This window comes from Lipotes vexillifer, unplaced genomic scaffold (assembly GCF_000442215.2).
Source record: "Lipotes vexillifer unplaced genomic scaffold, Lipotes_vexillifer_v1.1 scaffold717, whole genome shotgun sequence".
NCBI classification, from domain to species: Eukaryota; Metazoa; Chordata; class Mammalia; order Artiodactyla; family Lipotidae; genus Lipotes; species Lipotes vexillifer.
The window spans coordinates 2,396,288-2,421,627 of NW_006798707.1; the positions used below are offsets into that span (position 1 = coordinate 2,396,288).

The 25,340-nt window shown below is 46.4% G+C and overlaps 1 protein-coding gene across 1 annotated transcript in view; it reads left to right on the forward strand.

Annotated features, from left to right (window-relative positions):
• PLB1 (phospholipase B1) overlaps window positions 1-25,340 on the forward strand; it is a 128,594-nt gene that overhangs the window by 14,338 nt on the left and 88,916 nt on the right. Inside the window, exons 2-11 of the mRNA XM_007470893.1 lie at window positions 6,577-6,638; window positions 7,884-7,950; window positions 9,145-9,203; window positions 12,581-12,621; window positions 13,204-13,247; window positions 15,014-15,104; window positions 15,439-15,490; window positions 16,961-17,047; window positions 23,733-23,795; window positions 24,583-24,662. Of these exons, the coding sequence (XP_007470955.1) occupies window positions 6,577-6,638; window positions 7,884-7,950; window positions 9,145-9,203; window positions 12,581-12,621; window positions 13,204-13,247; window positions 15,014-15,104; window positions 15,439-15,490; window positions 16,961-17,047; window positions 23,733-23,795; window positions 24,583-24,662 (646 nt within the window). The remainder of the gene's footprint in view (window positions 1-6,576; window positions 6,639-7,883; window positions 7,951-9,144; window positions 9,204-12,580; window positions 12,622-13,203; window positions 13,248-15,013; window positions 15,105-15,438; window positions 15,491-16,960; window positions 17,048-23,732; window positions 23,796-24,582; window positions 24,663-25,340) is intronic.

Consider the following 25,340-nt stretch of genomic DNA (forward strand, 5'->3'; position numbering starts at 1 on the left):
TCATGTATGGTCTCTACCACATATTATTCTTTGTTTTATAACCCTTTAAAACTATAAATATCATTCCTATCTAGTGAGCCGTACAAAAACAGGCTGTGGGCAGATTTAACCTATGAGCTATAGTTTGCTGGCTTCTGTTTTATACAGTCAATATTATTTTGGATTTGCCTACACTTCATTTCTTCTTACATTACCATGCTTGCATGTGGGGTCATCTTCCTTGTAGCATTTCGAATATGTCATTCCACTGCCTCTGGCCTCCACCCTTTCCGATAAGTTGACTGTTGATCGTAATGTTGGTCTCCTATGCATGAAAAGCTGTTTTTCTTCTGCTGTTTGAGCTTTTTTTTTTTTTTTTTTAACCTTGGCTTTAAACTACACCTGAACACATCAATTATTACAGTTGATGTGTCTAGGTAAAATTGTGTTTTTCTTACCTGAAGTGGTTGTTTTGTTTGTTTGCTTTTGTTTTTATCCCTGCTTTCTTCGATCTGTGACTCAATATTTTTCACCAAATGTGGGACATTTTCAGCCATTATCTCTTCAAATCTTTTTCTGCCTCTTTCTCTCTCTGCTTCTTCTGGGACTCATTAACTGTATGCTTTCTATGCTTGACGGTATCCACAGACCTCTGAGGCTCTGTTTGTTTTTCTTCAGTCTCTTTTCCTCTGTATTTTTCAGAAATGTACTTCCTATTGATCTGTCTTTAAGTTTACAGATTCTTTTTTCTGCCATCTCAAGTCTGTTACTGAGCCCATCTAGTAAATCTTTCAGTTATTTTATTTTTCATCTCTGGAATGTTCTTTTTATAGCTTCTATTTGTTAAGTCTTTAATTCCTTGAACATAGTTTCATTCATTCTTTGAACATATATGTAATAGCTACTCTGAAGACCTTGCCTGGAAAACCCGACATTTGGGCCACGTTTTCATTGGCTTCTTTTTTTTCTGGAGTATGGGTCTCACTTTTCAATTTCATGGCACATCTAGTAACTTTTTGTTAAAAACTGGGCATGTCTGATAAAATTTAACAATTTTACATTCCATTTCTGAGGGTTGTTGGTTCATTTTTTAGTAACCTGCCTGCAGTTAAACTGAGGAATCTGTTCCCCTACAGTGGACAGCCACTGATGTCTTTGCTCAGTTTTTTATTTCTTATTTTTTTTTAACCTGGCATCCGAGGAGTCACCCCTGAGTCGGCATGGTTTAGTGATCAGTGATTTGGACAGAGGTGATGTCCAAAGACCTTGAATTTGTAAGGCTCTGTTTATCAGTCTGTGTGTAGGGTGGGGAGTGAACACAAAGTTGCAGACAATTTTCAAGTTTTTCTTCACTTTAATTTTACGTGGGGCTCTTTCGGGTCTTCCCAGCACACAGACTCCCAGCCAATCGGGAATATGTGAGGTGTACCTCTGCCCTTCCCTTTTCCTCCTTCTCATTCCTGGATCGCCCCATTGAATATCCCATTGGTTTACTCCTCACCCCAACTGGGAACAAAACATCAGGCTAACAAAGCTGCAGATATTATCCCTTTATTTCCACATTATTCCACCACTTTTCACTGTCTATTGTCTGTTGGGATTTTTTTCTCTCTCTTGGTTTCTGTTTATTTGGTATTATCTCCTGGTAATTTTTTTTTTCATTTTTTTTTTTTTTGGCTGTGTTGGGTCTTCATTGCTTTATGTGGGCTTTCTCTACTTGCGGCGAGCAGGAGGTACTCTTCGATGCAGTGCGCGGGCTTCTCATTGCGGTGGCTTCTCTTGTTGAGGAGCACAGGCTCTAGGCGCGCGGGCTTCAGTAGTTGCAGCACGTGGGCTCAGTAGTTGTGGCTCGTGGGCTCTAGAGCGCAGGCTCAGTAGTTGTGACGCACGGGCTTAGCTGCTCCGTGGCATGTGGGATCTTCCCGGACCAGAGCTCGAACCCGTGTCCCCTGCATTGGCAGGCGGAATCTTAACCACTGCGCCACCAGGGAAGTCCCAATTTTTTTAATTGAAAGCCAGGTATTGTGTATGAAAAATTAAATCTGTATGTTCCAGATGGTGCTGTCTTCTTCCATAAAGGCTTTACTTTGGGCAAGCAGTTAGGTAGGGGCAGATCACCCTAATCTAATACTGGGAATCGAACTGACTCAAAGCTGGGCTTCAGTCTTTTTGGAGGCTGGTCTATTTCCACTTTATCCATCTTCCAAGGGTCTAGCTCTTTGAAGTCCCAAATAAAAGACTGGGACATTCACCAGGGCACCTCCTCCTTGATGGGCACTGGACTCCAGTGTTTCCCCCCAGCTCCATGGACAGTCTGAAGCTCTGCCCAGCATATTAGCCACTTACCTGCTGATTTCTGTTGCCCATGATTTGGCAAGTGTTTCAAGGGTAAAAACAGCATCAAATGTTGGACTCACTCTCTCTGCTGTCCTTTTCTCTGGCTCTTTACTCCTCAAGTTCTTACTGCCTTTATGACTCGCAACAGATGGGCGCACATATGCGCGCGTGCGCGCGCACGCACACACACACACACACACACACACACACACACACACACACACAAAATGGGGAAATGCATGATTTAATGTCTGCAGAGGAAAAAAATCAGGCCCAGAAGATTCCATGATGTTTTCAGGGAAAGATGTAGGGATCCATCTCTTCGAAAACAAGCTCTTCTGAGCCCCTTTAAAACCTTTTAGATTTAGAGTCAGCAGATAGGGTCTCTCAACCCAGCCCCACCTCTCTAAAGAAAAATTTTAATTTTCATTGCTATAAAATTATACTAATAATGACATCTGTCTCTATGGATTATTTTTTCTTTTTTTTTTTCTTTTTTAAATGCCCTTGTTGTTTATCCATTCCATATATAGTAGATTGCATCTGCTGAGCCCAACCTCCCAGTCCATCCCTCCCCCAACCCCGCCCCCTTGGCAACCACAAGTCTGTTCTCTATGTCCATGAGTCTGTTTCTGTTTCGTAGATAGGTTCATTTGTGTCATATTCTAGATTCCACATATAAGTGATATCATATGGTATTTGTCTTTCTCTTTCTGACTTACTTCACTTAGTATGATAATCTCTAGTTGTATCCATGTTACTGCAAATGACATTATTTCATTCTTCTTTCTGTAGTTCTTTTAAGTGGTAGTTTAGGTTGTTTATTTGAGATTTTTCTTGTTTTTTGAGGAAGGCCTGTACTGCTGTCAACTTCCCTCTAAGAACTGCTTTGGCTGTATCCCATAGATTTTGTAAGATTGTGTCTCTGGATTGATAATGAAACAACTTCTTTCATCAAAATTAACAGATTTCAATATATACTTTGTGCAGGCACTGGGCTAGATCTTCTGCTTATATTATTCAATTTTTAAAAATTTATAAATTATAGAGTACATGAATATCCATGATGATAAAAATCTTTTTAAAAAATTTTTTTAAGAAAACTGCTATTTTCAACAGAGACCAAAGGCTTTCTTTGAGGAGCAATATTTTATTTCTCAGGCATGAAGCCTGGAGGACCAGGAGATGTGCTGAGTGGGACATTTCTCAAAGACCAGGGGAGAGTCGCTCTAGCACCTGTGTTCCTCCACTTGTGAAGGTGCTGGCAAACCCCAGTGAGGAGCTGTGGCAGCAGCAACCAGCATGGTAATCTAGAGAGGGATCCCAAGCTCCCATCGGGGATGCCCAGGGCTAAGGGATATTGCTGATCACCGGAGATGTTATCTTCCCATTTCACCTTGATGACCTCTTTTCAATAGTGTGTAGATCAGGGGTGTGGGATGAATTGGGAGATTGGGAATGACAAATGTACACTATTGATACTATGTATAAAATAGATAACTAATGAGAACCTACTACTGTGTAGCTCAGGGAACTCTACTCAGTGCTCTGTGGTGACCTAAATGGGAAGGAAATCCAAAAAAGAGGGGATATATGTATACGTATAGCTGATTCACTTTGCTGTACAGTGGAAACTAACACAACATTGTAAAGCAGCTATACTCCAAAAAAAATTAATTATAAACAAAAATAGTGTCTAGATCAGACATTGGTTAACAAACAACGGCCCATAGGCCAAATCCAGCCTTCTGCCACTTTCTGTATGACCTGTGAGCTAAGAATGATTTTTCATCGATTTTTTTTTCTCACGTTGAAAAGACTGTCTTTTCTCCATTGTGCTGCCTTTGCACTCTTGACAAAGAGCAGTTGACTCTATTTGTGTGGGTCTGTGTCTGGGCCCTCGCTTTTGTTCCATGGGTCTGTTTGTCTGTTCTTCTGCCAGTATCGTCCTGTAGCTTTATAGTAACTTTTGAATTTGGGCAGTGTCAGTCCTCCGACTTTGTTCTTCTCTTTTGATATTCTGTTAGCTATTCTGGGTCTTTTGCCTCTCCGTATAAACTTTAAAATCAGTTTGTTGATATCCAAAAAGGTTTTTACATTTTTAAATGGTTGAGAAAAATAAAAAGAAAGGTATTTAATGGCACATGAAAATTATATGAAATTCAAATGTCTCTATAATTTGTCTACATGTTATCTATGGTGGCTTTCACAGTACAAGAGCAGGGCTGAGTATTTGTGACAGAGACTGTATAGTCTGAAAAATCTAATATATTGACTATATTGAAGAGGTTTGCTGAGCCCTGGTCTAAATCTTAGGCTGTGACTTACACTTAGTTTGGTTCTGAGCACGGCCCATGGGGCCAGACTGCGCATTTTCAAATCCTTCCATCACCAAGTGTTCACTGTGTCACCTTTCAAATGTCACTTACCCTTTCTGGGCCTGTTTCTTAACTGTAAAGTGGGGATGATAGCATTTATCTCATAGAGCTGTTGTGAGGAATAAATGAATTATTTCACGTAAGTGCTTAGAACAGTGCCTGGCACCCAGAAGCTGCATATAAGTGTTGAGTACCATGTACATTTTTATCCTGGCTTAAAAACAATGTTACCAAAAATGGTCTCAAATCTCTGCCCTGCAAATTCACCTACCCCACTACTCCCAGTGATAATCATCTTAAAACACACCCTGTCGTCTCTTCAAAGACTGGTCATGGCTTCCTGTTGCCTGTGCAGCAGCCTGGCATTCACAGCTCCACAGCCCAGCTGCCATCTGTCTGTGCAGCCTCATCTACCCTGCCCTGCCCTGCACTCCCCTCCCCTCCAGCTATGAACCCTTTGCTCCAGCCCTTCCAAGCACTCCCTGTTTGTCCACACCTCAACACCTTCCCATCATGCGGTTCTTTCTGCACAGAAGCATTTCTTCCGGGCATTTCAGAAGGGTCACTGAGATCTGGGGGCAGGATACAACCAACATTCCTGTTATGGAATGTTTCCTGAAGTGGAAATCAGTGCCTGATCTCACCGTGGGCGTGAAATGGAAATAAACTCTTGTTCCTCATGAAACTCCAGATAAATTCTTTTCAGGGTCAGAAAGTAAAGCTGCAAAAGAAGGGTGGGGTAAAGAAACCAAGCGCTCTCCCCCAAGTCAGGCCTCCCTTCAGCCTTGTCTGATGCTGTCTGGGGGTTCTTGCATGATATGCCCTTACAAGGAGTGTGCGCTCTGGGCAGAGAACTGGGTAGGGAGAAGCCAGAGGGAGCAAGGGAGCCAGACCTCTGATTACATATCAGTATCATAAATGTTTCTTGAAGGTGTTGAAGTAAGCATCGAGATTATGTAACAGTGTGAAAAAAAGCTCTTGATACAACGTTAAAGGGAGCTTGTAGGATACAACATTGCATCCACACTGATTACAACTGAATAAAAAGTGTGACTGATCAGGAGCCTGATGGTGGACAGGAGGGTGTGAGCATATGAAACCACTCTTGGGCTAGAGGGGTAGTGGCACCGTGGGTGATTGTCTTGGTTCCTTTATTTAAAAATGAGTGCTGTTATTGTACACTACACTATTATTTCCATAGCTAAAAGTTTGATGGTAGGTTTGATGGGAAAACTCATTAGCTTATAAAATGAGTCTCTCATTGTACATATATTATAATTTTAAAAAGTAAACAAAATTAAAAGTTTTAAAAGACTGGCCCAAAGTAAGCTGGGACAAGGACAGTGTCTTAGCAGCTCTCCACCTGCCTTTTCTTCCTCTTTGCCTCACCGTCAGTAAGCCCGCTGGAGACAGCCGCTGTCCAGCTACTGTGTATAGTTATGGCTAAGCTCCTAAGCTCACATCACCTTCAGACTGTTGCCGGATGTCCTCTGCCTTCCCTCATTTGTCCTGGATCCCCAAACAACAGCAGCTATTTGTCCAACATTACTCTCCCGGAGAGTTCTGCCCTTCGCTAAGGAACCAATAAAGGCATCTGTGGTAATGTGCCCATGAATGATATAGGGTTATTGCTGACCCCTCCCAGGTAGCACTTTTGCTTTTCATCCTGGGGATTCTGATCAATGGTCTGCATTAATGGAAGCACAGTGTCCCAAACAATGGAGGTGATAGTTGGAGGAATGGAACCTGGACTTTCCTAACACAAGGGACGTTACTGAGCAGGGCACATAGGTTGGGCAGGGAGGAAGGGCCCAAAAGCTGCAAATCTGGGCGGGAGTTAATTTCCAGCTAAATAACCTGAACTGTTTTTGCTTTCTTTTAGGAACTACCCAGGCCCGTACCTCCCCTGGAGAGAACACACTGGAAGAGCAGCTATGGCCAGAGGTTAGGGCTTTGTCCTCATGGGAGGGGGAGTGAGTTCCCTTCTAGAGGGTGAATCTAAGTCTTGATGCAAGTTGGCAGATTCCCTCCCTGAGGCCTTGAGGGAATGGGCTAGATGAGCTGCTTTTCCAGGGACAGCGGGCTGCCTGGCAGAGCATAACTGTATCCCCTGGAATTTGGGGCTCATTATGCCTGCAGAGTGAGCAGGTGGTTCCCAGAAGTGTCTGGAAAGATTATAGATGGGCTGGTTATCTCTGTGAACCTTGAAGCAGATGCTGTGAGTTATCTGAAGGCATCTGGGTGAGATCTTCCCAGAACATCTACAAGAGTTGAGAGTAAATGCTTTATCTCTTACCGAAATTGGTAATTCACGAGAAATTCACTTGTGTCTCCTTGTGACAGAGAGATGTGGTCAAGCAACTCATTTACTGCACATTTTTCCGCCATTGGAGTATTTCCCCTTCCACTCTCAATTCTGGGGAGAAAACATATAATCTCCCTTCCCAAAGCCCTCCATGTGATTCACAGAAGCAGAGGCTGTTCTGGATTTTCACAGGCATCTGAGGAGGCCAAGTGGTCTTGAGGACCCCAGCACTGGTCACCCAGTCCCTCCTGTGCTCTCAGCAGCCCCTCTGGGCTTAGGACACATTCCATTCCAGTGGGAATGTGAGAGTCTCCCAGTTTCCACTTTATCCAGTTACCAGCAGCAAATAGCATAATGCCTCATATACCTACTTTTGTGTAAATAATCAAATTTAAAGAAAGAAAGCAGATAATACAAAAAACATAATAGGATAGATTTTTAAATTTTTCAGTCTAGATATACTGGGTCTCTTCTTAATGATTTCTTTTTTATTGTAAAATATACATAAAATGTACCATTTTTGAGTATACAGTTCAGTGGCATTAAGTATATTATTGTTGTGCACCTGTCACCACTATCCATCTCCAGAACTTTCTCGCTATTCCAAGAATTGTTCTTATTCTTTATCCTCCCCTCCCTCTCCACCCCACTGTTCTGGGGTATCCTTAACTGCCATCTGCTAAAATCATTGTCAGTAGGCACGTGTCCCGTTTTACTAGGTGAGCTGGGTAAGGGGTTAGAAGTACATGACTGTGGAAAATTGTTGCTTCTGGATTCTGAGCCTAGTACAACAAGTACATGGTCATTTCTACACCAAGTTTTCAGGACCTGTAATATTTCCACACAAGGCAGTTGATGTTTCCGATGTTCGGTTTCAGTGGCAGAGCCTGAAGAGTTTTCCATTCTCATGCAACTCAAAGAAGTCAGGATCTGATGCGCCTTCTAACTCAGGTATGTGCCGCTGAGCCAGGAAGGCCAGCGTCTTCTCTCTGGTGTGGCCAGCAGAGGCTCCAACACTCCTCCTCTTGCACTTTTTGGCTGTTCAAGCCTTCCCTCTTTCCCATCCTTAGTCCTTCCTCTTTTGGCCCCCTCAGTCATTCCTCTGGAGGGACACAGCCCAACACACCACGCAGAGATAAAACCGGCATGACCCCACAGTGGTTTGCCCGGGTGAGGGCAACCTCTGGGAGCTCACCTCCAGGTGGGTAGACCGAGCCACAGGAGCTGTGGCTTGGAGCTTGCTCACTCATGTGCCTTCCCCAATCCTGTAATGTAGCCACAGTGGCAGCTCTAGACATATTATTCCTATAATGGGCTACATTTATCTAATACCTGGATGCTCTGAATGTTGCTCTTGAGCTGGTCCTCTTCTCCAGCTTTATCCTATCATACAGCTGCATTATAAACTGTGTTTAATGGATTTGTTTATGTTTGCATTGTACTGACTTAGCAGGGTTTCCAGTTAAGCATATGCTATTCTTACTCTTCTGTCATGTAAGGAATGTGGGTAGAAAAAGAAATTGAGGTACTTCTTAGGAAGTGGCTTCTTCAGGAGGCTTACCTTGAATGCCCCCATAACATGACCAAGGAATATATCAGTGGTTTCTAAAGAAACTTAATTCTAAGTATTCTGGGGGCCCAGGTAGGTCATGGAGGCTTCCTGGTACACCATTTGCATACAGCTTGCATCTGATGTTTATGTGTGTTCACAGGCTTTGCGTCCTTCAAGCTAACGTGAACCCTTTTGAACCCAGATGGTTTTCATTTTAATTTGTTGCTCTCTCACTCATTAATGGTAGCCCAGAAGTGCAGAGCCAAGGGATAGAGGGAAGTAAGAGGCAGAAAGAGGGCCAGGTGAGAGGGAAATGAGGGCTGTGAGTGACCTTCCATGGGACACCTATTTGGAGATACTGAGTCCAGTTAGCAGTGTGGCCTCCAAAGAGGAGTGAGCCTCTCTGGAGCAGGTTTCCAGGGCTCCCAGAAACTGCCTGATCTTCAGCTTCCCACTCCCATGGCCAACAGACGCAGCCTCAGCAGCTGTCCTTGGGGTGGGGGACATGGGTCTGCTTCTCCCATTTGGCGCCCTTGGCCTGCGTCGTGGGGAATATAGATCTGACCTTCTTACATGCGTTCTTGTCTTTGCAGTCCACTCTCTGAGCCCTTCTGATATTAAACTTGTGGCAGCCATTGGCAATGTGGAAACTGTGAGTTTGTCAAGGAGATGGAGGTGGGAGGTATAGGGTTTGGGACTGGTGACCTTCTGAATGAGCTCCTAGTAACCTGAGTTAGTAACCTGAGCTCTGAGTTGGAAAACATCCTAAACTCTAGGGTTCTGAGTTGATGTTGTTTTGTCTTAAATGAAATGAATGCCTCCCTTTACATTAGAATGAAGAAACTTTTGGAGTTTCATTAAAAAAATCAAACCTAATGATAATTAAGTCAAAGGTCACACAGAATTTTAAAAGTAATCTCTTAAACTTTCTCTTTATGAAATAAAGAACAAAAATGTCCTTACCTGCATGGTAAATGTTTAAAAATACACTCTTCTTTGCTAATAGGTTGTAAGTGGTATTGTTCTATATGGTCAGGTAACAGAGAAAGAAAGCAATAAGGGAAGGATGGAAAGAGAGAGGAGAGAGGAGGTGAGCAGAAAGAGAAGAGGGTTGGAGAGCAGAGCGGAATTGCCAGTGTGATTCCCCAGTCAGTCCTGGCTTCCCACAGTCCTACCTGCTCTGGTCTCAGCACTGCTGCCCCCAAAGTCCTAGCAGCCCCCAGCCAAACAGACAACTAATCAGGTGTTCTCAGCTCTGCCCTGGAGCCCGGCTGTACCTCCTGCACCAGAACCAGGATGCCCCTGCCTCTCTCCTCCTGTGCCTTCCTCCTGCCTCTGCCTACCACATGTCCTTCCCCATGTCCTCCCATGTCCCTGCTGCACTCTGTACCCCCTGCAGCCTCAGCTCCTGGGCCCAGCCGGCCTCCTCGCTGCAAGCCCCATCCTGCTACCCCATGCACAGCGCCAGCCGTGTGTAAAGGATGGGACTTCACATTAGAAAACTGACCAGGGCCCAGTGAAATCTGCAGCCAGGGCTCCCGCCCTTGTTCTGTTCTACCTGTGACGGTGGTGTTAAAACTGCACATGTGACTGTGCGTGCGTGTGTGTGTGTGTGTGTGTGTGTGTGTGTGTGTGTGTGTGTGTGTATGAGGGTGAAGGTGGAGGTTTCCCAGTAGGAGGGATGTGAAGCGGGGGATTGGAATAATGAGAAAAGAGGTTTCATGTCACGCAGAGCACACTGACTCCGCCGAGCCTGTGTGTCCCTGCATGCTGATCACTACATCGCAGAGCCAGGAATGTGTGACACCAGCTGGAGGACTCAAATTCTCCTTCCTTGGGCAGGAAAATTCACTGCAGGGAAATCTCCACCCCAAGTAAGGTTTCTAAAGTTAAACCAATCAACAGTTTCCACTCTCTGGTCCCAGCTCTGAGAGAGTTCTTTCGCTCATGAATTATTCAGCCCCACATCTCCTGCTGTCACTCAGCTCACCCTTTCTCCTCCTGGGAGCCCGAGGCCCAGGGCGCTGGGAGACGGTTTCAGTCCATGACGGTCTCCTAGCCCCAGAATCATTATCATCACACTGACGGGCACCTCAACCTTCAGGGTAAACCCTGAATGCACAGTTCTTAGGAGGCTACCTTCCTCTGTCTGCCCTGAGAGTCAGCTATCATGAGCTTAGCCTGGTTTATAAAAGACATCAGACCAGGGAAAAATAATGGAAGACAGTGAAATGAAAAAGACAGTAGTCTCTAAGGCCCATGCTTTTGCTTCGAGTTCCTGAGGCTTTCTGTCGCCAAGGCCGATCCCTTACTTGTGTCCATTACTAGCACTTGTTTGTCTCATTGCTCTGGACTTCCTTTTCCTCACAGAACGTTAAAGATCAGATTCCTCAAAATTATTTTCAAACTAACACTTGTGATACGTGTTCAGTATAAGAAAAAAATCAAAGCACATGTAGATTGTATAAAATATGGAAGATCTCATTCACATCTCCTATTCTCTTGCCTCAACACACACACACACATACTCTCCAACATATAGGGTGTGAGAGAGAGAGAGAGAGAGAGAGAGAGAGAGAGAGAGAGTGTGTGTGTGTGTGTGTGTGTGTGTGTGTGTGTAAAACCTAAATAGGGTTATACTGCAGTATACTAGCTGTGACTTTTTTTTTCCCTTAACTAAGAGTCACAGACATTTTCCACGTCAAAGAGGTTATAATCCACTATATCAAATTCCATGAAGCCAGGGCTTGTGTCTCACTTACTTGTGTGTCTCCAGTACAGGCAGCCAATGAAGAGTGTGGGGAGAAAATGGCGGCAGCGGGCAAAATGGTGGCATGGGAGTTTGCTGGGTTTGTCCCAGCCTTCCCTCTGTGACCTCTCCCTGAGCTCTCCCCGACTCTCTCCACCTTGTTCCTCCTGTTCTCTCTTTTCCTTCCCCTCACCACCCCCATCCAGCTTTCCTGAGGGAAACCTTTGCTGTCAATCAGGTCCCGTTTGGTTGGGCACAGGCTCTCCCCCTTGCCTCGGCCCCGGAGGCTGGCCTCCCTCAGGACTTCTCCTGTCTGGCATCCTTATGCTCCCTGACTTGCATCTGTGTGTGATTTTCTGTTTAATGTGTTACCTTTCCCCGGAAATTTTCCTTTCAAGCTCCCTCTTATTGAGAAGTAGAGAGGACTCCATCCCAGTTAGAGGAAGGTCTTGGTCAGCCTGCCCTCCCAAGAGGGCTCCAGAAGTGTGGCCCAGTTCTACAGACTGAATGGCTGTCATTGGAGCTGGGTTGTTAAGGGCAGTCAGGTCCTTTGAAGGGAAGCAACAGCAGGCTCGGTGTAGGTAGTGTGGGTACAGCATCACCTGTCAGCACCACAGACATTGTCTTCTAGGAGTTCTGAGAGAGAAAATTGGTGTCAGAACCTGTGAAAATACTACTACTGACAACAGCTAATATGTCCCGGGCACTTTCTATGTACTGGGCACAATTCCAGGCAATTCCAAGCATCCCTATGTACTGGGCACAATTCCAAGCATCAAAAATTAGTATCGAGCAAGTATATATTGAGTACTTATGATGTGTCGGACACTGTTCTAGGTCCAAGGAATATAATCAAGGACAAAACAGACACAAATTCCTGCCCTCATGGCGCTTACATTCTAGGCAAGGGAGACAAACAATACACAAATACATTTTAGATTATGGAAGGTCACAATAAAACCATCTATTTTGTTTCTATGTGGGATGTTAATATTCTACAGAGATGCATTTAAGTCTAGGCTCTCCCACCCAGTTTTCTATTCTGAAGAAAATTTTTATACCTTTTATTGCTCTGAGTTTGAACCAACAAGCTTTGGAGAAAACCTAACCTTCTTTCTTCCCTCCCTGAAAAACGAACATGGGTGGGTTTAGCCTTTTTCTGGATGCACGGGTTCCCTTTTGTTGGCGGGAAGGGGTGTCTGGCAGGCAGCTGGGGTCTCCCCAGGACAGGATCTGCAGCCATCCCTGGCTGGGCTCCTCACGCCTTGCATCTTTTCCAGCCTCCAGACTCAGGGACAGATGACCTGGAGAAGCAAGAATGGTAATTGTCCTGGAACCACAGAGCAACAGAGTTGAGAGGAGCCTCAGAGCTGATCCGCTGTCATATCCCTGCTTCATTGGCAGGGAAACCCGAGGGCCAGGGAGGAGACACCTGCTCCAGGCTCGCTTAGGATCAGGCGGCAGAGTGGGGACCAGGATGCAGCCTCCTGCCTCTGTGGCCAACACTTCCCGTGCCCGGGAATCCCCCGAATAAGGGGAATAAGGGAGGAAAAGTGGGAAAGGCCGAATGTGGGATTCTTGCTTCCTTCCTCCAGTCTCCTTGCTCTGCTCTGGAGGAAGCTAGCAGGGTTGGACCAGGGTCAGGCTCGTTCAACACGGGGTCTGCATCCTCTTCCAACTTTGGACCAGACTAATGGGGGTGGGGAGGAGGGTCCAGACCTGCTCACCCCCTTTTGGTGACTCCCTTGCCATCTGAGGTGTGTCTCTGTCTCCAGGAAGGATAAACCAGAACCTGAGCAGCGCTTAGCCGACGCTTGTTATGAAAGAGACCACAGCAGTTGGGGGCAAGGGTTGGTAGGCGACAAATGCAGTCTGAGGCTTATATGCTTGCTTCTACTTGCAGGACTGACCGCGAGGAACCACAGGCGTGCACGGGAGTGGTGACCGGTGAGTTCTGTGTTTTCATGGCCAGAACCCAGATTGTCCCTGTCCCTCCCGACACAGCAGCATTTCGGTTAGTGAAAAGGATGTACCCTATTGGCCACCTCGGGGCAGAGCCTGAGGAAAGGGGGAGGCATTCTGAGAGGACAGATAGGGAGCCAGGGTGTGAAAAGACACACTCTCTGAAAGGAGGGCATGAGAAACGTATCTGAGAGTCCCTGAGCAAAGAGACTCCAGGAGACATTGGGTTAAGCTTCGGAGACATGGCAAAGGGGTCAGGGGGTGGCTGGGCCAGAGTCCTGAGGCTCCCTCTCCCCCGGGACCCCAGGGCTGGACTTATAGCACTTCATTTGGGAACCTGTCCACCATTCACTGCCTCCACCCCCTATCCCCCCCATCACACCAAGGAGAAGACCCAGCTCTAATTTTCAGTTTATTTCATTTTGTAGTAATTCCCTTACTTACAAAATAAATATCTCAGTTGGATTCAGGAAAATGAAATGAGAAGAATGAAAAACAACTGTAATCCTGCTATCTAGACATAATCATTGTTAACATTTTGGCCTTTTTATATATGAATGTGCTTAGGAATATGCTATCTCTAACCTGATTTTTTTCACTTAATATCAGAGGTCCCTTGCAAGTAGATTAAGTCATCCGGGAACCCCTGAGTCCCTTAACGTCGGCTGAATTAGCCTGGTGGATAGAGTCACCTATGCTTGGTGCTCACAAGTCGAGAGCAGGGACACCACTTTTCACTCCATAATTAGGGTGAGGAGACTCGGGCAACAATGCAGACGCTCTACTGAGCTGACACCGAGCAGAGCGTGAGGACGAGTGAGGTAGCTGGTATCCTGTCAGTTCAGCCAGTGAATTTCACCAAGGGCCTGGAATTACGAGGCTCCTTGCAAGGCTAGGGATAAATAAGGGACTCGTCCTGCCTTCAGCCCTCGCCATCCAGCAGGAGAGGCTGAGGCCTGGTGTGCAGCCCTCCAGGATCGGATTGACAGGTGAGAGGGTACTGGTGGCCCAGGTGGTGGGAGGGTCCCCATCTGCTGCCTGCACAGTGTCAGCTCCCTTCAAAGGCGGCCCCTCTAAAGCCGCCTCCTGGATTCCCGTCCCACAAAGCCCCAGGCACTCGCGGACGGGGCCAAAAAGCAAGGGGGACTGGGGAGGGGCAGTGCAACCTCCCTGCCGTGACACACTCCCCACTCTGCCCTCTCCTCTCTGGGGAGCAAGACGCAGCCTAGCTGCTCCTGACAGCACTATTTTTAGCGGTCCTCTGGCTGTCAGCTCTGGGACGAGTTTTCTGCGTGTTCCCCAGAGATCTCCCACCCTGCTGTCGCTCTCAGGAGGAGGGAGGGTGGCGGGAAGGCAGCCTGCCCAGGTCCCTGTCCCAGCACACTTTCCCGAGCGAGTCAGTAGCACAGGACAATGAAGAGCTTTGGTGTCCGAGAGCTCAGGCTCAGGTCCCAGCCGCCTCAGGCAGCCCTGAGACCTCAGGGAGCTAGCTTGGCTTCCCCCAGCCTCAGGATTCCTTCACACACACCTAAGTGCTTAGCACTTGGCCTGGCCTAGCACCTGACGAATGCTCTTTTTTTTTCAGCTCCGTTTACTTCTAGGGCCCTGCTACGAGGTTGACCTCACAGCCCAAGGCAGGTCATGCTTCGGAACAGGGGCAATGACCCTGGTACCTCACCCCAAAGGGGGTCAGTCTTTACAGGTGACCTCCGCATGCCGAGACCACAGCCTCAAACCAGCTCTCTCTTTAGTCCTTTCAGATGTCATCAGACACTTCAATCCATCTGTCCTGAGGCCCATCTGCATCCCTGGGAAGGGAGTGGTACCCCATAATGGTGCTGAGTAAGCTCTTTTTCTGACACTTTGCAGGGTTGTGCACTCCTGTCAGTCCTGGGTTTCTAGATGGGGGGATTTGGGGTGGCGGCTGGAAGAGTCAGAGACTTAAAACTAGAGATCTGTGTTAAAGCCGAAGCTTATCTCCTGCACTGATTTTAGTCTGTTTGATGGGCCTGACTTAAAAAATCAGGTCAATGTCTGCCCTCCAGAGCCCAGGAGCGGTGTAGTGCAGCCTCCAACTCAGAGACTGGCATGTGGGCTGAGGCAAGGGGCAAGCTTCCGGCCCTCAACAAAGTGGTATTTAACTGATTTTTCTCTCTGCTTCCCTCCCTCTGTGCAGAGACTTGTGGATTCAGGCAAAAGAGCTGGTGAGGAACATGAAAGAGAACCAGGTAAGAATCCGTCCGACTCTGTTGGGGGCCATCTGTGTTTGCTGAGAGGCAGTCAGGCAGCTGACGCCCCGGGGCCATCATGCCCTGAACTAGGCAACCAGTGTGGCCTGGGCCCTCCAAGACTGCCTTTCCCCTGGTGATTCTCTGGAGGCCAGTAAAATCCAGGGCCACTTCTCATGTTCCCAATGTGGTCCTGCCGAAAGTCAGCAGGTGGGCTAAATAACTTCCTGCTCAGCAAGGTGGTTGACAGCTTGAGTTCCAGAGGGAGACCAGTTTGATTGGGAATCCTGAATTTCCACCTATTAGCTGTGTGATGTTGGGTAAGGCGCTTAACCTCTCTTAGCCTCAGTTTTCCCACTTATGAAATGCGAGTAATAAAAGGACCTGCAGCACAGGGCTTAGGGTGGATTCAGTGAGGTGTTGGATGTGCCTGGCACAGAGGCAGTGCTCAGTGCAAGCCTGCAGCTGTCATGGTCACTGAAGTGGCCATTGCTGTCGTTATTCATTACGATACCCATTTTAGTTCTTGGGTGGAGGCTTCCGTAACACACATGCTGGGGCCCTGGTCTCCACTCTTCTAGCAGTTCAGACACTCTTTACTCAGAAACTCACATATGGGCTTATAATTAGCCACCTCTAATCTTTTGTGCTCTCCTTATGAACAAGTATCAAATCAAGGCAAGCCTTGCTACCAAGCTGGCTCTAACCAGGGTCTCAGCCTGGACCCCTGGAACCAAGGGAAACCACTTTTAAGGCCAGTCACGCATTCATTAAAGAGTTCAGGCGTTCAAGCCAGGTCATTCCAGGTTATACAAGGACAGGGACAATTACAGGAGTGATGCCAGAAGTTTATTTTTTGTTCCACATAACCCATGTTCATTAGAGAAAGGTCAGAAAACACAAACAGAAGAATTTTAAAATCATCCTTAAACATGATGCCCAGAGAGAATTACTGTTCCCAACTTGGTGTACATTCCCTTCCACATTTTTTCCAAGCACGTTTATCTGTATATATTTTATAAAATAGGGACGTTACTAGATGTAGAAACATTTTATAATCTGCTTTTCTCGGTATCCTATTTCCCATGACAATAATTATGTTTTCCAGCATCGTTTTAACAACTACATGGTGTTTTGTCTTATGAGCATTCCACAGCTTACACAGCAGTCCTCTGTTTTAGACATTTATATTGTTTCCAATTTTTGACTCTTGTGAACAAGGCTTGGATAGAATGGTAAGCCCTTTAAAAAAAAAAAAAAGGTTTTGATAAGTTTTGCCAAACTGCCTTGTAGAGCAGTTTATACCACTTTAAATTCCCACCATATACCCCTCCTTTTGGGGAAAAAAAATCCATACATATGGTTTTATGGGGGTGGGTGTATGAATTGGAAAGACATGCAAAGAAAGCGGTTCTTTTGGCTTCAGATTTCACCACCGTCTCTTTTTGATGCTGTTGTCCTTTCTTCCAGCAACTTGACTTTCAGAATGACTGGAAGCTCATCACCGTGTTCTTCAGTAACACTAGCCAGTGTCACCTGTGTCCCTCCGCCCAACAGGTAAACCACAGGCTGGGAGGCAGAGGGATTGCAGATGCTGGGGTGGGTGCAGAAGGAACTAAACCTGCCTGATCTACATCTGGCAGGCTGGGCCTGATAGCACCTGTTTCAGAGTTAGGGCAGGCAGGCAGGTAGAGAGACAGATGGATATCTAAGGGCTCAAGGAAACATATTGAGGGAGAGGTATTTTTAACTTACCATCCTTACCATTCAGGAAAAGGAAACCATGGTATAGATAAGCTGAGTCAATGATCATTCTGCACCTGAGGAAAATCCGCTTCCTAGTTCAAAAATCATTTTGCCTCTTTTAACTCTGATTTCATTTGAGTGCTGAACTTAGGGAATAAAGCGGTACTTTTGATTACACCTCTTGAACTCTAGTTCACCGTGAACTCTAGTTTTAGTGGGAAGTTGTCTAGTTGTTTATTAGGTAGACTATATCTTCCAGGCTCTTTGGCGTTGCCAGGAATGAGATATGAAACATGTGACTTTTAAAATATTTAGGTAGGTGACTGACTATGACTTAAGTCTTTATTGACAAGTGTCCAGGTTAGGATCAATTGAAAGTGAGAGGGTGGCTTAGAGGCCTAGGCTATGGTGACATAAATGGCACACAGATGACTCTTCTGGAGCCTGAAGCCTAATTGCCACCAAGCTGGCCCTGCCACTTACGGCAGTTCAAAAACCTGCCCACTGTCCTTTCAGCAGCCTTCCAGGGCCTCCACCAGGCCATGGCACAGACAAGGGTGAAGTTTCTTGAGATGCTGTCCTCTTCTTTTCTGTGTCCCTCTCCCAAGTACGTACTCTTGCCTTCCTCCAAATGCCCCATGACCCCTGCTCCACCACCAAAATCCCCGACCTTTAGTGATGTTAGGCGCTGGGAGAATGCTGACAGAAGCCCACCTTCCCTCATCAGCTCTTGTTAAACAGTATTCCTGCAGGTCTCCTGGGTTTGTGGCACATGGATCTTGAAGCTTATTCTAATTCACCTCTGTTTTCTCCCATACCAAGTGAAATTTCCATGCCCTGTTTATTCTCTGCACCACCCCCTGCACTTTGGCCATTACGCACACCAACATTTACTCATGAATTTACACATTCATGCGTTGAAATGCTCAAACAAACATTTAGGCATTGCTGCATTCCTCTATATATCCATGCATCCATTCATCCATCCATCCATCCATAAGTTATCTATTCATGCATCAATTCATTCTCTCTTCTTACATGCAGGCACACATTATAGTATTTATGATGAGTTTGTTCATGCTAGCATTTGTTTGATTTTTTTTAATATTTGAATATATTCATTGATACTTACACTCATTCATGATTTCTTCCATATATTTTATCTTGTGTTCAAGCATTCCTATGTGAATTCTTGCATTCTTTCGTGTATTTATTCCTTCAATACATTGCACGCGTTCTTGAATACATACATGATGTATTCCTGTGTGCATGTGCCCATTTATGCATTATTTATTTTTATTAAATTTTAGTTACACAAGCAATGCACAGATGCTTTCTTCTTTTAAAAAATGAAACATTATAGTTAAAGCTAAAACACCCTCTAGCCACCACCTCCAATCATCTCTCTCTTTATTTCCAAACTTTTTGCATATTTGTAAATCCTAGTATTCCTTTATGTGTGTGTATATAAGAGAGAGATTTAACATAAATAGTATTATATCGTATGTACTACTGAACAATTATTTTTCACTAATCAAGTGTTTCTGAGATCCAGTCATGTGGATACATATGGATTGAGTTTATTCCTGTTACTTGCTAAGTTACTTGCTAGATACTAAATAGTATCCCACTGTGTACATTTACTACATTTTATTTCACTATTTCTGTATTGATGGCCATTTAGGTGTTTCTGGTTTTCCACTAATATAAACAGTCTTGTTCATTTACTTGAACATGGTGGTTTTCTAAATACAGTGATTATATTTCATTGTATTCAATTACAGTGTAATTTATTATATTTCAGATTATAGATTGAAGTATATTAGTGGGTCAAAAATCAGTTTAAAAGATTACAACCAAAAATTATAAAAAAGGAAATAGACTAGAATCAACTATAAAATATTAGAGTTCATTGCATGTAGTAACGTAAGTGTTGGTTCGTGATTATTTTTGCTTCATTTATATATAGATATGTGTGTACCGGGTTGTGATGTGAAACATAACTCACACTGTGGGTCGTGATCAAAGCAGTTTGAAGAAAGTGCCTTGAGTAGATTCGTAAACATAGAATTGCTGGTCATCAGATACATACACTTTAAGTCTTAAAGGACTGCCTAATTGCCCTCCAAAGAAGCTAAACACCTTTATATTCTAATATCCTGGGACCAATCCCCAAACATAAGGGGCTTTTCCACGCCACCAAGCAATTCTCAGACACCGGCTGGGTGTCCTACAATTCAGCTCAATTCTGACATGATCTACCTGGAGACAGCATCAGATCCCACAGGTTAGGAGCTCAGTCCTGCAAGACTGTCCCCACCCCCCATTTCAGATGCCAATCCCAAGTCCAGGTTGTCACCTGAGCTTGTGCCCAACTGGCTATAGATTGGAGGTTCCAACAAGCCCCTCCTTGAGTTCAATTAATTTTCTAGAGTGGCTCACAGAACCCAGGGAGACATTTTACTCACTAGGTTCTTGGTTTATTATAAAAGGATATAATTCAGGAATAGCCAGATGGAAGAAATGCATAGTGCAAGGTATCGGGAAAGAGCGAGAAACTTCCATGCTCTCTCCAGGTGGGCTACTCTCCCAGCACCTGCAGGTGGTCACCAACGGGGAAGCTCTCTGAACCCATCCTTTTGCGCTTTTATGGAGCTTCGTTACATAGGATTGACTAAATCATTGGCCAACGGCAATTGATTCAACTTCCAGCCCCAGGTTGGGTGGCGGTCGTGGGCAGGGGGACTGAAAATTCCAACTCTCTGATCCCAGGGTTGGTTCTCCTGGCAACCAGCCCCCATCCTTAGGTGTAGTCCCAAAGTCACCTCATTAACACAGCAAAATACACTTTTATGCTCTCATCACTTAGGAAATTCCAAAGGTTTATGAGCTCTGTGCCGTAAAAGGGGACAAAAACCAAATACATACCTCGTATTACAGATGACAACATCACATATTCTCACCAGTGTCTGAGTGCACCCATTCCCTACAACCTTTCCAACACTTGTTGTTATCAAAGCCAATGATTTTTTGTCAGTATGTGAAATTCCCTCAGGATCTAGTCATGTTGATACATATGGATTAGGTTTATTCACATTTAGAACCTCACACTTTTAATTGGTTGTAAACATATGACAAAAGTAGCCATGCTCTACTCCTGATTTCTAAATGGCTACATACCAGTGACTTAATCTCTGTAAACTGAACTCACTGAAGCGATGTTTACTGTCATCCACTCAAATTCCCACTGTATTGCATTTTTCCGTCTGTCTTGATTTTCCTTTTGCACAAAGACCACTGGGGCTTTGGAGCCTAGAATAAATCCCACCTGCACTTCCATTTCCCCCAAAGGACATTGTGGCTCATGGTTCTGGCTCAAGGCCTCCCTGGCCTGGGCTGGCTGGTTCCTCCCTTCACTCCTGCGCTCTTGCTTCTGCAGCCCAGACCCAGCCCTCACCTCCTAGTCTCCCTGGTGGCGCTTCTGGCCACAGCTAACCAGGATCCCCCATCTGAGAAGCTCTTACACGGCACTTCTGCATCCCCAAATCACATCCCAGGCATGGCCTCTCCCTCAGGGGTTGCTCTGCAGAGTCCTAGGGGCTGCAGGAGGTGCTCTGAGACTGTGGGCTCAAGGCTTCCACCTGACCTCACAGAGCAGCTCTGCCTTTAACTGTGGCATACATATGGCAGGTTTCCTGAAATAGTTCATGTGAGCAAAAGGTATTTTATTGTTAAGAAGAAATGTTAGACTCCGGTCCTGCCCTACTTAGGACCTGGAATTTTCCTCCCCTAAGAGACCTTTGGGCTCCTTTCACGGGGAATAGACAAGGACTTGTGTCCACATGTGTTCTTTAGGGATTTCTTAAGACCAAAGCCATAAGAGAGTGAGACCAGGAACCACTCATTAGGCAGTGATGGTGCTTCGTCAGGGCTGCTATGGTGGATGCAGCAACTCAAAGGCAGGTGCTTCAGAGGTAACTAGTAACCTGGCTCATAGCAGTGACACAGGGATGCTTTTAGGGTCTGGACTCTTGCTTACTGCTCTTCAGTTAAAGTCTAGTTATATGGAGTAAGAACAAAATTGCAAGAAGAGAGAAAATAAAGGAAAAGAAAAACAAAAACAAAGCCTAACACTGCAAAAATCTGTTACTGAATCAAGTTTCTTTGCCCCATGCGTGACAGGCCAAATGCTGGGACACCGAGGTTTGCAGAAAGAAAGGATTTATTCACCAGGCAGCCAAGTGAGGAGACGCGAGAACAAATCTCAAATCCACCTCGGGATATTTATGGGATAAAGAAGCAGGGCAGTCCGAGGCATGGGGAATGTGGGGGATAGGTGACTGGAGAGAAGAAGAAGGTGAGGTAATCATTCTGAGCAGGTGCAACTAAGCTACATGCTTCTTCATGGGATGCATGTTCAGAAAATGGTAGCGTTAGCATGTTCTGAAGGTGGGGTTCTGGGCCCTCTGACGTCAGAAGGTCACTGATGGGACACTCAGCACACGCCCAGTTGGAGGCCTCAACCAGTCTTGTCCAGTTGGAGCTTGAGCCAGTGAACAGCTGACTCCAAGTTCCTGAAACACAGCTAGGGCACACATCTTATTGTTTAGGCCATGGAATGCTTGGAGAACATGCAAGTTTTTATAAAAACAGTTAAGGGAGCTTGATCAGTGAAGGCAGGTTACAGTTCATTATTTATTAAGCAAGTGGTAGCTTAAGGTATCTAATGGATGACAACACTTGGTTTCAAAAATATACCCGTTTATTCGTTGCAGATGCCTTTAGAAACAGGTGTCAACATTTTGGAGGACACGCTGGCAGTATGACTCAAGAAACCTAAAAGTGTTTGTGTCTTTTGACGGAATAATCTTACTTCTTGGACTAAATCCCAGATAAATAACTTGGTAGCAAAAGTTAAGTCTGGTTGTAGGCACATGTTTGGTAACAGAGCATTCTTCTGATTCTGGGGGCAAAATATGGAAATGTGTAAGTTCTTTTGAAGAAATAAGCTTTTTCCTGACTTCAAGTTATGGAGGAGTTGATCATACGTGACCTTACAGGCAGGGGACATTTTATAGGAGCATCATGTCTTCCACTAAGGAACAGGGACAGTTGATGCCCCAAGGACAACCATTCAATACCTGGAAAGCCTAGGTGGGCCCTGATTCACTCTGTAGCAGTGAATCAGCACCTTGACTAAGACGTTTCTAAATCAGGGTTTGCAGTCTGAGGAGACCCATACAGGGATTCCCCGAGGAAAGAGGGATGCCCTGAATATGATACAGGCAGTGAGGACCTTTCTAGACCAAAGTTCCCATGACTCCTAAGAAGGGAAAGTGTGATGCTCAGGGAGAGAAAAAGAGACAGAAGTCTTTGTTGCTGGCTATGGCAGCAGATTGGGCTGGACTGGCTTCCAGAGGACAGCCTCGCACCAAAGCGGGGACACAGGAGCGGGAGGCCGCCCTCCACGCAGTCCCAGCCCGACTGATGGGCAGCTGTCTCCAGAGTCACCACCTGTGTCCCCCGCAGGAAACAGAACGGCTGCTAGGCCTGCTTTGTCTTCCTGTCTGAGCCAAGTCGCCTCAGGGGACAGCAGGTTTGCAGGCAGCTTAGGAATCTGTCTTGTTGCAAAGTTTATCTTTGTTTTGTTTTGTTTTTACGCTGAGAAGGTAAACCAGGGTCGTTTTTTTGAAGTGCTCTCATTTGTTTATTTTCATTACCTGCAAGGAATTGGGTGGGAAGAAGGTGTCTTTAAATACTTAGTGACAGGGGCTTCCCTGGTGGCGCAGCGGTTGAGAGTCTGCCTGCCGATGCAGGGGACGCAGGTTCGTGCCCCGTTCGGGGAGGATCCCGCGTGCCGCGGAGCGGCTGGGCCCTGTGAGCCATGGCCGCTGGGCCTGCGCGGCGTCCGGAGCCTGTGTTCCGTCCGCAGCGGGAGAGGCCACAACAGTGAGAGGCCCGCGGACCACAAAAATAAATAAATAAATAAATACTCAGTGACAGGAGCCCTTTTCTTAGGGCAGATGTGGCAAGGAAAGGTCTGATAAGAGTGCCGTGTGGAAGTTTTGAGGTTCATCTGGGTCCTTAAATCCAAGCGTTCCCCCTTTGGACCTGATTTTCTTCAGGTCAGAGTGATTCCATCAGTCTTTGGGAATAAATCTGGTCTCATGTCCCTCATGTGAGCCGTAGAATTGCCTTGGCCTTGGGTTTGCCCTTCCCTGACGCGGAACTTCTCATTTGGGAGAGTTTACTTTTTTCCTGGTGGGTGATGTGTTGGGGAAGTCAGAGAATGGACCAAAAAAAATCCCAGGAAGCTCTGGGAACTCTACACTTGTGTGTGGGAAACTGGGGTCTAGATGGGGCTTTTGTTACTATCATCTCTGTCGAGGGGGGATGGGGGGTTGGGGAGGGGAAGGGACAGGCCAGCGTGAGCCTGGGCATCTTTGCCCCGTGTCCCCCGTCCCCACCCACACTCAGAACATTTCTCCTTCCACAGCAAAGACACGTGACGGGCAGCATGGACCAGCTGACGAGAATGCTGGACTGCCTGCATCAGGAGGTGAGGTTGGCAGCTCCCTCAGCTTGGTGGGACCACGCACCCGGAGCTCCCTCACGGGCACCTGCAGCAGCCAGGAGAAGCTGCCCTTCTGTGGGTTGGTGGGACAGGTTCTGGTTTCTTTCGAATGGCCTCCACCAGGACGGGGAAATGGACTCCCAGGAGGGAGACCAAGACCCCAGGGAAAGGGAAGGCTCTGGAGTGCTTTTGATGAAAACACGGGTCACAGATAGAGCTCTTCACTCTTGCAAAGGATATTACTAAGAGCGCCCCCTGGGGAGGAGGGAGGATACAGCCCTGTTCCTCCCTGGGGTCTCTGTGACCCGCTCCTTCCTGAGGCCTGGCTCTGACTGTGTCTGGGGCAGTGATGGCCTGGAGCCTGCAGGGACCTTGAGAACTCTCAAAGCTTCCCTAAGTGATTAGTGTGAGCACTGCAGGTCCTGGAAATCCCAGGCGAGCTCTGGGTTCTCACCTTCCCTGCCTTTCCCTAGGGAGGAAGAGGGTCCACAGTCCCATTACCACTGGGTCTTGCTGCCCTGTGTTGGGGAGGTGCCCTGCCCACCATGAGGGGCGGTGAATGATACATTTCTGGATGGCGCAGCCGACAGAGCTGACAGCTTTGAACTGACCCCGACCAACCGTGTCCCAAAGGGCCTGCCTGTTTAACCAAGGAGAGTCCCGTCGTGCTCAACCAGACCCCAAACTAGGCTCAAACCAGGGGTTCCAGAGAGGCCGCAGGGCAGCGACACCGACTTTGCAAATGCCCACCTTGCCCCTCGTATCCCCCTAGGTCCCCAAAGCATTCGTGAACCTGGTGGATCTTTCCGGGCTTCTGAGGGGCTCGCACTGGCATCAGGGGACTCTGCTCAGGTAAAAAGGGAAGTGAAAAGGGACCAGCATTTGTCGACTGGCACCGCGTGGGGCACTTCACGTGCATCAACTGATCCAAGGCGTGGAGTCGGAGAGAGACAAAGCGACGTGTGTGAGATTACACAGCAAGCGGGGGCAGAGTCAGACTGCGGAAGGGGCCCTCTGCCGCATTGTTTTGGGGACTGAGTTAAAGGATGAAATATGCAGCCTGGTTGACGTAGTGACAGGTGCCCCAGCCCCACCAGAGTGACTTGAGAGTTTAAAAAACAGCTTGGGCAAAACAGCTATTAGCCAAGAAGTATTATTTCCAGAAATTGGAGAGACAATTTAGTCTAATTGTATTTTATTTTCACACAACTTGATTCCCATGTATTTCTGAGATTTTTCAGAGAATTTAAACTTTCTGAGCTCAGATCCTGAGATTTCTGGCTGGATAAAGTCAGGGCAGGGATGTTGTAGGTGGTGGTAACGGAAAGGAGAGGACAGTGCAGAGAGGATGGGGGGGTTGAAGAGGAAGAAAGGCGAAGGAACGGCTCAGAGTAGGGGAGGGGAGAACAGGAGGTGGGTTTCTGGGGGAGGAGCAGTGAGGGAAGCGGTGCATCAGGAGATGAAGTGAGAGGCAGCGTCGCCATAACATACCCTTTTTTTTTTTTTTTTTTTTTTTTTTTTTTTGGGGGG